The following is a 14023-nucleotide window of genomic DNA, read 5'->3' as shown; positions in this document are numbered from 1 at the left end:
ATGATTTCTAATAGTGCATTATTCATTGGTTAATGATCTGTCGACGATCCGCACATTATGATATTAAAATATATCCATTACTTTCTCGTATATAATTAAAAATCGATAATGGATTCGAGGACCGATGGTGTATCCAATTTTAATGTATGCAAAGTATCATAACGTTTGAGCTATAGTTCGCGGTTCGCGTACCTTGTATAGTATAATACGTAGAAAATTATAAAAGATTGCGCGATATATTTCGTTCAGCTTTTACGCAACGCATAGACACGTTATTATTTTGATCGCACGTTTTTGTTCGAATAAAATTCTGTTCATCTCTCCGGCTTGTGCTCGCCAGACTGGACATTTTTCTTGCCCCGTAGTAGATCAGTTGTCGCTCAACGTGAAAACGTAACGAGCCGTATCGTCGAGTCCACGTTGCTCGACGCCTCCTATCTGAAACACTGTCCGTCGGGGCGCAGACAGTGATAGATATTTGATGATTCGTCTCCGACGTGCCGCGCGATAGGAAAAATGGGGCGAGGGACTTCTTATTTTCCGGCCAGTCGAACCCTGACGAACGATCTTCGGCGAACGTTCACTTTAATCGCGACTAGTTTAGCGCGAAAAAATAATAATCGCAAGCTCGAACTTAAATCGAAATTTACGCGCGACCTATCGATACGAAGGATGCCGACTGTATATCCAGACAGGAATTTTACGCGTCTCCGATCTGACGTGGCCTGCCACGTGTACTCTGCGATAATGACGGAACGTTTGGAAATTGGGTCATCTTCCTCGCAGACGTCCCTCGGCCAGAAAACAAGGCAATCGCGAAGAGTGGCTTTTTCCCGTCCCTCCCAAGACTTTCGTTTTTGAATCATTCGGCGTCAGAGTTGGCCAGACCTAAGAGCTTTCCCCTTAATATCTTTTCCAGCATCTCTATATTTCGTCGATGAAACTTTTTCCTCCTTTTATACCCGTCGATCTCTCTTTCGTGCCACTTAGCGTTTCGTAAAATATCCTAGAAAATCTCGACCGAGGAAGCTCTACGTTTTCACGGTCGTCTCGTTCGGTTCGAAAAATCGATGCCATCCGTTCGGGATGACGGGGAAACTCGGTAGTATTTTTGGAAATTAATGGTTCCTTGGTACAGGTGATTTTCGACAATTCGATCAAAATTTCTGTTAATTGCGTATAACGTTTCGTCTGAAATGAAACATCCGTTGACGTTATATGGCTGTCCTTATATCGTTGAAAGATCCAGAATTTTCTTGCGAGTTCGGAGGGTAGAAAGATCGAGGAAAATCGTACCGGGTAGACAGTGGTAATCCGAGAAGAAACTACATAGATTCGATTTTCGCGATTGAAGAATTAACAGCGGGGAGCTTTCCGGCGATATTAGCTGCTGGTTTGAGCGCGGATCGCGAGGGATTCTCGAACCTCTTTGTCCTAAATGAGTGAGAAGGCCTTTTCATTTTGAATGCATCGCGAATCTGGGTCAATTCTGGCTACACCCGGCGTCGGTGCGCTGCACATTGCCTATTTCAGTCCCTCTTTTACCCTCGGATAATCGAAGCAAAGTCTCCAGCCGATGGCTTTTCCGCCCGAGTTCCGCGTTTTCTAGCACGGCCCTTACCGCCCTCAAGGTCGCGCGTTCTCCATCGATCCCTCTCTCCTCGTCATCGATCTCAATCTCTAGCACATCCTCTCCGCTTCTACCACTCTTGAAACGTTATCGAATCCACTACCGCCACTCCTCTGTTCCATCGAATAGAATAACATTGATCAAATAAAGAACTTGGAGAATATAAATTCGTTGGCGAATCGAGCTGTTCGTTACCTGTAATAATTCTCCCAAGTCTGGTAGAAGTGGCTCGAGTCGAATATCTGTGAAAATATAAGATTCCAAGGTACACCGGAAAGATCTGAAATTCTTAAAGCAACTATTCGATTGCGCTCTATTTTGCAAAACTCGACACTCTTATTGTGAGATTGTGTACATGTAGTTCGAAAAATTTAGAATCATCTGTATTGTATCAGTGATCTGCAGGGTGTCCGAAAAATGTTGAAGGTCCTTGAAAGGGGCGGTTCGGTGGGTGATTTGAAACAACTCTTTCCTTAGCCAAAATGTTGTCTGAGGTTTCGTTAAGGAGATATTAACAGAAAACCTCGATTAACCAGAGCTTTCGCAGTAGTGTAGGGTACGCGTTAGACAGCCGCAGTAGTGTAGGCTGGGTGTTCGTCCGAACCACCCCTTTCAAGGACCTCCAACATTAGGACCTCCAGCTGGATATTAGTCTCACAAGTTTAAACTACATCCATACGAACTTGATTACTGAAAATACTTGTTTCTTCATAATAATTTATCATCCGCTTTAAACCTCTGTCCATCACCTTAAATCTTCGTCCAATTTAGAAAATAAACACGTCGAGAGCAGTCGGAGACACTTCACGGTTACAAACAGTCAATTTTCGTCTTCATTTTCGCCGCAAGTCCCGGTTTACACCACGCGAGACTAAGGTGCTCCCGTCGTCGAGTACTACTCTCGGCAGTGGAAAAGCCGATTTCTGGTCAGGCATCGGCGCGCGAAACAACAGCGCGAGGTGTCGCGTCGGTGGTGTTCGTGCGAGCGAGGAAAATTATCGGTGTGCGCGCTGTGCCGTCTCGTGTGTTCCGCAGCAATTATCCCGGCGAAACGATTTCCAGCTGGAAGACTCAAACACCTACGGAGGCCATTGTGCCGCGGTTAGCCGAGGATGAACAAGGGGTTGCTTTGCGCCTTTGCCCGCGACCCGCGGTTTTTAGAGGCCTCCCGACCTCCACCGCACAGGAGCCGTTATTGTATTTCCCAAACAATAAGCGGCTGGCCCGGGTGTATCGCGGATGATAAAACTCCGCCCTCGCTTAATTCCGTCCCCGGAGGATTCACTCGACGGATTAAGCGAACCTGTTAATTACAGGCGGATCTCGGTTAGTCCTGGTCGAAAGGAAACCGAGTATCTTTTTCCGATCGGAGTCATTCCTTGCGTCGTTGGGCTGTGTAGGTCTTGTTTAGAAAAAAAAAAAAACATATTTTAAAAGGGAAGCGTCATTTCGTTTACCCCAAGGGAAAGAAAACTAAATTAGGTCTACCGGAAAGTTTTGTCCGTTTCGGTTGCAACAAGTTCCAACAAGTATGCGCATATTCGTTATGTGCATATACAAATGCATATACGAATTGCAATCACGCTGGCAGGATGTCATAAATAATGATAAAAATTGTATTATTCAATGAAATTTATTCAAGGTACGAGCAATTTATTATTTTCTTTTATTTTAAAAACGGACAGAACTTTCCGGTAGACCTGATATAAGAACAACCCCAAAAGTATGTGATCTGTTTGCAGAGAACAGTGTCTGACTAGAACCGCATTTACTGTTACAGGGAGAGGAGGATGAACCTCCAGAGGCCTTGGACATGGGCTGGCCCAGCAGTCCCAGGAAGAGACTAACTTACATTTTGGTAGCGCCGATCCTCTTCCCTCTGTGGTTGACGTTACCGGACACGAGGACACCCAGAGGTATGTACAAGCCGAATCCGCGACAGAAAAAGGTGGTTCCATTAAAATCGGGTCTGAAGATTTATCGACTAACTTGCCAGTCTTGGCGAGCGTCTCTGACCGTGGCCCACCGTTTCCACTTGCTATTTTATATACGCCCATTCGAAACCTCTAGCTAGATAAGAATTTTACTCGTCCCTGATACAGTACTTACCACTTCGAGCATCGTTTTCACGTCTTTATCCAAGCGAAAATCTGAAATATAACCGGAATACATGTCTGACCTTTGGGGGATTACATATTCCAGCTTCAACGCGTCGTAACTAACTGTTTCGCGTCCGCGAAGCCTTCGATGGAAAATTGCGTCGTATTTTGAGTCTAGTTTTGACATCCTACGCGTGCCCTTTGCCTTGATCTCCGCTATATAAAGGTTATCCGCGTGTAACCTTTAGTTTATTGGACAACCGTTCCGTCAACGCAATTATTCGCTCCGCGAGACCTGTTGTTTCCCCAACGGATTATCGCGATCGCAAGGAAAACATTCGAATGGACGCTGGACAAAAATGAACAAGTTCCCGTACACTCGCGCGAGGTTAATTTCTCCGAGTAATCCCGCTCCCGCAAATCTACGACACGTGTAGAAGCGAAAGCGATACGTACGGTCCGGTTGGCGTGTTGCATTAGCAAGAATCTACCGCTGGAACAATTTGAATATGGAACGTAATCTTTGCAGCCGACTAACCGACTAACTGCTCTGGCCACGACGGACCAGCTAAATTACGGTGAAAATCGCTGTGGGTGTGTAATGGGAATTTGGAAGATACTTAAGGGAATTGGGGACGGTATCGGGTCGGACGAGTCAGCCTTTGCGAGGTATGCGATGGATTAAATTCGACTCCGAATGTGATACCGCAACGACAAAGAGGGGAAATATATTTTTTATCAATTTTGCGAAAACAGCAATTCGTGATAGAATAACAGAATCGGAAAAGTCCATTACCCGTACTCCGATACCCTTCGAACGGTATGCGAAAGTTTCATTTTTGTTCGAGGCGTTTGAAACGAAATGCTCGCGTTTATAAATGGAAAGGGTAACGATATTCGCCGCTCGGTAATTATTTAATTTCGAAAGAAATTAAATTCGATTGGGCCTAGCTTTCCATTACTTCGCGAAGCAATCCTGCGCATCGAGCGAAATTGATAACACGTGAATTCACAGGACGTTTTACGACGTCGTAAATACAAGGTCGTTCTCAATGATGGAATTTAACGAGGCAATTAAACCGGCCCCTAAGATGCACGCGGAGGACACGCGCGCGTCTGTTATTCAAAACCGTTTCCCGGCCGCCATCAATCACGGACGTCGGTGCATTATCGCGGCCTATTAACGGCCTGCATTTCAACGGGACACAATGCCACCCGACGAAAGATGATATTGACACGCTAATTTCGAATCGACGACTGATTGTCGGCTGCCTGGCGCAGTCGGCCATTCAGCGCGCTCCCGTCGTTCGCTTTTCATTGTTGCAGGAAAATTGCGACACCGGCTCGCGCCCATTCGACGCTCGACACTGGCAAAAATTCACCTAGTCGCGAAAAATCGCCGCGATGAATCCCGTTGCGAGACAGTCGACCACCGTTTTCGATATAGCCGTTAAACAAACTTCGTTACGATTCACCCACGGGATTATTCCGCAACCATCGAATCGCCTTCCAACGTAACGAAAATATTCCGGCGTAATCATTCGGGCAACGTTGTACAGAAATTTTTGGAAAACGTACAACCACGTTGGAAGGGAAACATTTCACGAACCTACCGAGGAATTTTGTAGAAATTTATGGACATCGTTTTGGTGTGGTTCGAGTGACAAGGCTTTATGCCCGAGGTTTTATTTCTGTTATTAATCAGTGATTAATATTTTCAGTGCTCTGCGCGAGTATACTCGTCAAATTATTTTGTTTTTGTCGCGCGCAAGACGAATTAAATAGCACGAGCTTATTGTCAACGAGTTAATGAGTTAACTCGTCTTGCTCGCAACAAGAACAAAATTAATTGACGAGTATACTCGCGCAGAGCACCGGAAAGGTTAATAATCACGCTAGATGCACAGAGAATTATAGCGGTAGGTTTACAGCGAAGGTGACAATGAAATTAGCGACACTGATTTTATCGATGATTTTTATTGGTTATTGATGTCCGAAGACTTATGGCCCGTCGTTGCGGCAGGTATACATATAGCAAGGTGTAAAGAAAATTAACGGCTTAGACTTTTATCGACGACTTTATTGGTCGTCGGTGTCCAAAGACTCATGACCTATCGTTATAGCAAAATTTATAGCTGCCGTGGTGAAACTAAGGTGCAAACAAGTTTAACGGCCCGCGATGCACAGAGAATTTACCTAAGAATTTACCGACAAATATTTACACGTTGCTGGCAAGATCGAATTTTGAACATTTCTTTTATTGCGTGCGTTCGTCTTATATTGGGCCAACGAATCACCTTCCAGTTATTCCGCAAAAATTAGGGAACGCCTCGTAGAAACGAATGATTAATAGGAGTCTCGATGTAACGCCCAATGTCAGGTTGATAATTGACGGTCGCTTTACGAGCTCGCCCCGATGAAAGGCTCCCGTTTCTAGGGGCGCGATGGAAAGTTTTTCGTTCGTCCCGAAAGGGATTTAAAGCCGAACGAACGAAACCTGAAGTCGGGGCTCCAGAAACTCACGAATTCGCGGTTTACTTTTTCCGTGTTGCTCGCGGTTTCGCCAATCTACCAGCTCGCCGATCGTTTCACGGCTCCGTTCCTCTCCTAATTGCGTTTCCGTCCTTTCTTTGTATCGACTTTGACATGGCTATTCGATTAAATCTTGGCAAGAGGAATAGTCTCGTTCGTTCTGGTATTTCGGATTTAATGAAAATATATTTTTGGAAGACAGAGGATAAATTAGTATTTTTCTTGACATTTTGGAATAGTTGAAGAACAGAATACGATTGAAATACAAGTTCAGGTATATCCCTAACGATTTAGGTTTCGGGGACAAGGGGCGCTCTGCGAGAAGCTGATCGATGGAAATAAGATTCGAATCCCGATCTTTCGCTTCGTGGACGACTGCTCTGACCAATTCCGCCCTCAGACTCCTTTTCTCTATGAATCCGATATCCAAATGATTGCGTTCTATTCGAGAGAGCAGTATCGGTCTCCCCTTTTCGCCGGCTCGAGTGGAAATGTATCCAAAGACCTCCCCTTTGACGCTTCCGTCGCTGTTTATAGCTAGTAGAAAGGGTCAGACATATATCAGACCGGAGTAACCGTATATCGAGGTGTGCCACGCCCAAGACTATCTATCGCCATAATCTAATTCGAGAGGCAGGCTATCCGCGATTACATAGGATAGTCCGACAGGTATACGAACTCTCCTAGCTCGGCAATATTAAAATTAACTACATTTATTCCCTTTTTTATTACTAAATAAATTCTTTCTTTCTATCGCTTCAATGTTTTTTACTCGTTTATCCGTACACCAGGCGTCGCGACGTATTTAAAGATCTTTTTAAAAATTCTGTAAGTAGATCCGGAAGACCAGAATTTTTTGGGAGAGTACTTACATCGGGGTGTCTCTAGATCCTCGAGCGTTCGGCACATCCCAAACATGCATTCATTGCGTCCTAATAGACTCGATCTTTCCAGAAAGAAATGAATAGCTTGCCAAGAATCCCAAAAAATCCCGCGAATCCCAAGTATGCCGAGAACCGAGGGGAACAGGAAATCCAATTGGGAGGAAATCCTCCGTCCATCGTCGCGCCTGGCGAAAGTGTCTCGAACGAAGGGGACCTGAGATATCCGATCCATTTGTTTTCCAGGGAAGAAGCTCTTCGCGGTGACGTTCATCGGGTCGATCTTCTGGATAGCGGCGTACTCGTACCTGATGGTCTGGTGGGCGAACGTGGCCGGCGACACGGTTCGTATACCGCCGGAAGTGATGGGCCTGACGTTCCTCGCCGCAGGCACCAGCATCCCTGACTTGATCACCAGCGTGATCGTCGCGCGAAAAGGATTCGGCGACATGGCCGTATCGAGCTCCGTTGGCAGCAACATCTTCGACGTGACCGTTGGGTAAGCTATACGAGCTAGACTGCTACAAATTTTCGACGTTACATATTTCGATCGGTACAGGTTACTAATACGCGGAGCGAAGGTTGCTCGAAGGTTCAAAAGTCAAAGAAAAAATCAGAGGTAGTGTATCGAGGGAGATGTAACTGTTGTGCCGTCAGGCGATTTTTAAAGGATTTTGGAATATCGTGGGTTTCGGAGCGTTTAAAGAATTGGAATTCATCGGTGTTCGATGACGAGTCGAAGGATCGTAACTCCAGCGATGTGCTCTCAACAATGACTTTATTTAAAATGTGCTCAGAACTGTCTTTTACAAGGTGTTATTGTTTTTATAGTCTTTGTTGGCAATCGGGCATGACCAAATATGGTCATGTTGCCGGGCGCGAGTGCTGCAAGCTTGCAGTCCTCGCGTCAAAGTATGTCGCTGATTTCGGACATTCTTGACCGGGCATAATCGGGTCGTTACTCGATTAGCGATGGTCGATCATATGTTGCAATAATCGGGTGTCAGGGCACAACATAACGAATGAATCATTTTTTCTTCAATGTTTGGGACGCCTGTGGGATGGGATTGCCTGTGTACTATTTTTATTCCTCGTCGTAGACGAAGACTTGTAATTTTTAAACAATCTCCGCAGTCGAGCAGAAACAAACATCCTCTCAGACTCGTGGCTCGTTACAGTCATCTCCGGCACGCTGTATTTTGGTCCTACGTTATTCTAAGTTCATTTTTGTTTTTCCCGTTTGAAGCGAAGCTCGAAAAAGCATCTGTCCGTGAAGTTTCGCACGGCACTGTGCACAGAGACGATATCCCAGCGTCAGGTTCGAGTCCCTACGATCGCAAGGGACCCCATCCGGCACAAAGGAGCGTCGCCTTTGTGCTTCGTTTCGGAGTTTCGACCGGGAAAAGCTTTTGCCGTACACGGAACACCGGCTTCGCAGGAAATAAGAGACGTTGGGAAGGGAGGACGCGATAGTTTGATAGGTTTCGGTTCCCCGTCGTCGTTCCCCTGCGATTTCTAATCGACCGTGAAACGTTAACTCCCTCTAAAGTTCCGTCGTCGATAAAAAGTCAACATTTACGTCTGAATAAGTCATTTCTTTGGTTTCACGAGCGATTTTCGATCGTTCGTTCATCTGTTACGATCCATAAACGCTTCGCAACTGTGTCGTGTCTTATCAAAACTTCCGTTTTCGACCGATAACTATTACACTGTCTAAGCATTTTGTCGAACAGACGATTCCACTGTTTGTCTTATTCAGCGTTATCGTGTTTGTGGAAATTATGAAAATGATTGCTTATATACAAGTTAGGTAATCGGCATTTTAATCTTATAAATCTTCATATTTTCGTTAAAGGCCAGAATTAAAATACAGATTAGATCAAGTCGTCCATACTTGTACATGATTTTCTTCATTTCAACAATTTGAGCGAAAACCCGTATTAACATGCAGGCTATTCGACTAAAGATTAAGTAGCCCGTATTTTAATTTTCATAATTTTAACAATTTTTTTTTTTTTTTTTTAAATCCTGGATTAGAACGTAGGTTACCAACATACATATTAAGTAGCCCGCATTCTCGTTTGTATAATTTCGACGGTTTTCTTCGAAAACCAGAATTAAAATGTGGCTTACCTACACGCGCACCCGGTAGTCCGCGTATTAATTTTCATAATTTCCACGATTCTCTAAAACCAGACGCTGAACGGTGACACGAGTATCAAAAAAAAAAAAACAATTACATACAACCGCTTCATTTCATTATATAGTCGAAAAATGTTGAAACACGGGAACAACGCCATAAATACGGAAATGGTCGAAATGTCTCTTTACGAAAAATGCTCGAAGCGAAAACGTAAAAATGAAAAAAAAAAAAGAAATAGGCGAAAATAAATGTAAAAAGCGTTTAGCGAGGGGAAAAGTTTTGAAAAAGTGTCGTGGAACGTTATGAAAGGAATAGCAGGTTCGATGGGAAAATGCATAAAGCAAAACGATGGCTCGGTCGTGTCAATCGGAGGGGACTAATCCGAACAATAAAACCAGGAACGTCGTTTCCCTTGGTCCGGCGAGAGATAATTCATCGGTATTTGTTTTCTCCGCAGTCCTATGTAGGTCGCGTATGGATTTACGCGGCTCGGTTATAAGCGGCCATCGCGTCGCGGTTATCGAGGGCATCGGTTATAGCGATTTTCACGCGAGACACACAATCTGCCGGCCGTATACGTGCTCCTGGAAGCTTGTCGCTAATGCACACGAAACTAGATACGTTTAAGGAAAGCCTCTCATCTCCCGCGAGATCGATTTGCCCTCCTTCGAACAATAGCTTCCATTTCGAACTATTTCGAGCGAAAACTATCGTGTCATGCCTCGATCAGATAGCTTTTTAATTAGGTATTTTATTTCCCATCGGACGCACAATTTTCGAGTGAATCGAAACTGGATTTGTTCGGTTGGTTTTGTACCCTCGCGTTACATATATTCAGTTACATCCGAAGATAACCTAAGGTTAGACCCAAGGAAGACGTTCGCATGAAAGTATTCATGCGCTCGATGAATATTCCACTGCTCGCAAGGCCTACATTCCGTGTCATTATCTAAATACTATTTCGTTAGGTCAACTCCCCAGCATTTCTCAACACAAATTCTACGAGTCATCCTCGAAAGTGTTTCTATTCGTACATTCAAACTCGAACCTCCTACGTTACACGTTCAAGATTCCCACAAATATCCTTTTGTTTCGCGTCCAATTACACACTTGGACACGTTGAATGCCACATCATCCACGCATATGACTGGCAGTGCTTTTCACCGAAGAACTAAACACAATTAATTCCGAATGTTCAGCATCAAAGAAAATAAACTTGAATGAAATTCTTGAATTTCCATGAAGTTAGAAAAATAAATACCACAATAAGCGTTTTATTACGTGGATTCCAATAGTCTAGACATCTTCAAGAGTATCAGTCTGCCAGTGTACGTGGCAATTTTTTTTACGAAAATGCTTCGAGCAAAGCTGTTCCAGTAGAGAGAGATGAACGTCGATGGCACGAAGGGAATCAGAGGAATATTCGCGGTCAGTGGGACATCACCGTGAGAAAAGGATCCACGCGTGGCTCCGTGATCGCCTCCGATGGATCATCTTTGGAAAATGAGTCGCGTCTGGTACGGAATGTTTGCTATTTCGCGCGGCAACGATATAATAGTGCAGGCTGGCTGGGACGGCGACGGAGAACGAATGGCGTACGCCATTACAGAGAAATAGCGAGAATACTTCAATGGACCGGCGCAACGACCAATTCTGCACGTCTCCTCCTCTTGGTGAAATTCCAATTTATACGTTTCTCGCGGCCGTTCGAATCCAGCTTGGTACAATAACTGGCGACCGGGCATTCGGTTCCCACTCACGCCAGCCTCTCGAGCGATTCGGTCGCGGTGTTATTCGGGTCGAGGGAGTCCCCCGTTCGAGAATTCGAAAAATCTCCGAAGATTTAATAGCCTTTAAAGAATCCCAAAAGGACTTGAAAACTTTCGAAACTCCGATAAGCCCCGAGACGGTCGAGCTTCTTAACTTAATCGCCCCGAATTTCAATGTTCCTTGGCTGGCCCGAATATGGACGTTTAACATCCTCCAAGGTGTCCATGGAAGGGTGCACGAGGCACCTTCGAGGAATAAATTTGAGCAAAACTTCAGGAAACTATGCTGACACGTTTTGGTTCCAATGCCCTGTACAAACTGTCTCGAAATAAGCTACTCGGTCGGGACCGGCGAGTTTCTTATTTCGAGGGTGGTATCCTATTTGGCTTGACTTTGTTCCCGAGCGAGACGAGGACGAACCCGTAGATGAAACAGGGTGTTCGGTGTAGCGACAAACTATCAAGTGATCGCTCGAGCACGAGTGTCATTCTTTGGGGAAGGATAGAACGTAACATGCTTTCTCTCATTTTAGCACTAGTAATATAGAATTTTTTTCGGACCTCTCACTCGCCGGGCGACTTGAAGCAAAAAGGCGGGGATAGCGAGTTTCTTATTTCGAGACGATACTGTATCAGCCATTTAATTAATCGCGACGTTTGTCCAAAATTCCTCAGGACTCCAAATGAAATAACCAAAAGAAAAGTAGAAATAAGCTCCGCCCCCTCGTGGCTAGGAACGGAAACGGCGCCTAAGGACCTCAGCCGAGTGACCTTAAAAGAACAACGACAGAAAACACGTAAAACATGAGTATATGTAGTCTGGTTGAATTGCAAAAATAAAACGAGAAATGAATTTCAAAGTAAGGCTCGATAAACAAAAGGCAGAACAGAAGTGATCCAACGCGGTTATGAGCGAATGCTCAATACTACGAAATTCCTATTCCTAGACACTCACTCAGTGTATCGTCGCTCGCTTCTATCTTTTTCGAGCACGTCAAATTCTTTTATTCTATTTCCCACCTGATCAACGATTCGCGTCCCAAAAATTTGTCCCCAATTTTCGTCGTATCGAGGCTATCGGCGCCACGGTTACGAGGGCCCGACCCGTCGTTTACAATAACGACGAAACGATTGATTTAAGCAACCCAGCGACCTGTATCTATATTATCCAATTAAATACATTGTGGCCGCGTGCACGTTTCCGATATTTCCAATAGGGGCCGATAGCGAATCTGTCGGGAGGCCGTTTCTTTAGCCCCTTTCAAGAAGTAATCGTTCCCGACGTCGAGCAATTTCCGTTCGTCGAAGACGTCCCGACTTTTCGCGGCGAGGGAGGGGGATCGATTGAAAGCCTCACGGAAACTTTGCGTGTAATCCGACACGCGAAAGGGAAAAAGCTCGCGATACCAGCTCTTATACTGCGTAAAAATTCTCTATTCAGAAACGTACCGACACGCCCGACTAATTGTCCTCGCTTTTAGCTTCTCACGCGGGGCGAAAGAACGACCGAACTGGCTACCAGTCAAACATACGCTCCGTTTGACCTTGTTTCTAAGTTATGGTCCTCGTACGGCTCCAATAATTCTTCCGTAATAACCTCCGTTTTCTGGCTAAACATTTCGCTCGCGGCGAGCGTTCTTAGTCGCGCGATCGCCTTAGGAAGCTGAATATAATTTCACCTGACCTTTGCCCTTCAGACTAAGTAGAATTTCGATTCATTCTATTCACTCAGGGTCTTTGAGAGTCCCGAATGAAGTTGATACGAGATTTAATAAAATTCTTGTTTTGACGAGCGTTCGTATATTTTTGATGCGGTGTAACGTTAATTCTTTCCGTATTGAAATGCAAATACGTGTACGGCGGTCTTTCGACGCGTTGAACATCGTCGTATAATTGGATTTTACGAGAAACTGTTTTAAGAGAGTGAAACCTAAGAAAACTCTAAAGTGTCTCCGTCGAGCTTCATCCCAATCGCGATGCTCTTTCGGGCCATGAAATTTTTAGAACGAATTTCTCTTTCGTCACCGAGGTAAGCAGATCCTTGGAGGTATTCGCGTGACCCAAGTGTCCGAAGCGATTGTCGCGAGGTTAATTTTTTTATCTCGGCTTTTCGCGATGATCTTCGCAAGCTCCGATGCGTCGCGTAACGAAGCGAGTTTCCGATTTCTCTGAAATAATTGGCGGACGTGTAGAGGACCGACGAGAATCAGCCGAGCATGTTCCCAGCGAGATGAGTGGCGGCTAACGAGAGATTCCGCTGGCTCAAAGTGACGTAATCTTATTACTCGCGCCTTAACCGCCCTCGGAAGAATAGCGCGTCGTCGCGAGCAATCTCTGCTCGACTCGACTAAAAACGTAAATTTACGTAATTGTCTATGAACCAGATCTTGGACGTTCTCAATCCTCCTCCTCGCGTTCGACAAGGCCACTCGAACATTTCTGCTGTGATTAAATTTTGTTTACGGACCATTGGAGACTACGCAAGCAAATATTTATCGTTGTATTTATTTTCGTAACTTTGTTGAAATTCAAAATTATTCTCTTTGATACTTAACGTTCGGAATTAATTTTTGTTTATTTCTTCGGTGAAAAGCACTGTCGCCCATTTCTGAGTGACACGACGAGCAACGTGTTAAATCATAGGCGAGGTACCTCATGAATGCCAACGTTATACTTTAAAAAAGTTCCAGAAAGGAATCAACCGCCACGCATAGATAAAATAAATATCTTATATTTATGAAAAACAAGACCAATTATGCCTAACAGTAACAACAAAGACATCGCACAGAAATTGCGTAAATTACTTCGCTGGAAACGAGCACTATCGCGTTGATGAAACAATGTCGCGTCAAGATACAGATCTAAAGTGCGACTCGCGAAATTGGCCCTTGAATTCAACGAGAGAAACGCGGTAAAGCCCGGCCAAACATTTTACGCGCACGCTGTGTTTCCTCGAGAAAAATTTCCCT

General features: G+C 44.8%; 1 protein-coding gene across 6 annotated transcripts in view; it reads left to right on the top strand.

Annotated features, from left to right (window-relative positions):
- Positions 1-14023, top strand: part of LOC128884415 (sodium/potassium/calcium exchanger Nckx30C) — a 91021-nt gene that overhangs the window by 62488 nt on the left and 14510 nt on the right. For all 6 annotated transcript variants that reach the window (XM_054137867.1, XM_054137858.1, XM_054137849.1 and 3 more), the window contains 2 exons: positions 3411-3546; positions 7389-7641. In XM_054137867.1, the coding sequence (XP_053993842.1) occupies positions 3411-3546; positions 7389-7641 (389 nt within the window). The remainder of the gene's footprint in view (positions 1-3410; positions 3547-7388; positions 7642-14023) is intronic.

Source organism: Hylaeus volcanicus, chromosome 1 (assembly GCF_026283585.1).
Source record: "Hylaeus volcanicus isolate JK05 chromosome 1, UHH_iyHylVolc1.0_haploid, whole genome shotgun sequence".
Classification (NCBI taxonomy): domain Eukaryota; kingdom Metazoa; phylum Arthropoda; class Insecta; order Hymenoptera; family Colletidae; genus Hylaeus; species Hylaeus volcanicus.
Note: the sequence above shows the minus strand (reverse complement) of the source record. Positions and strands in the feature narration are given on the sequence as shown.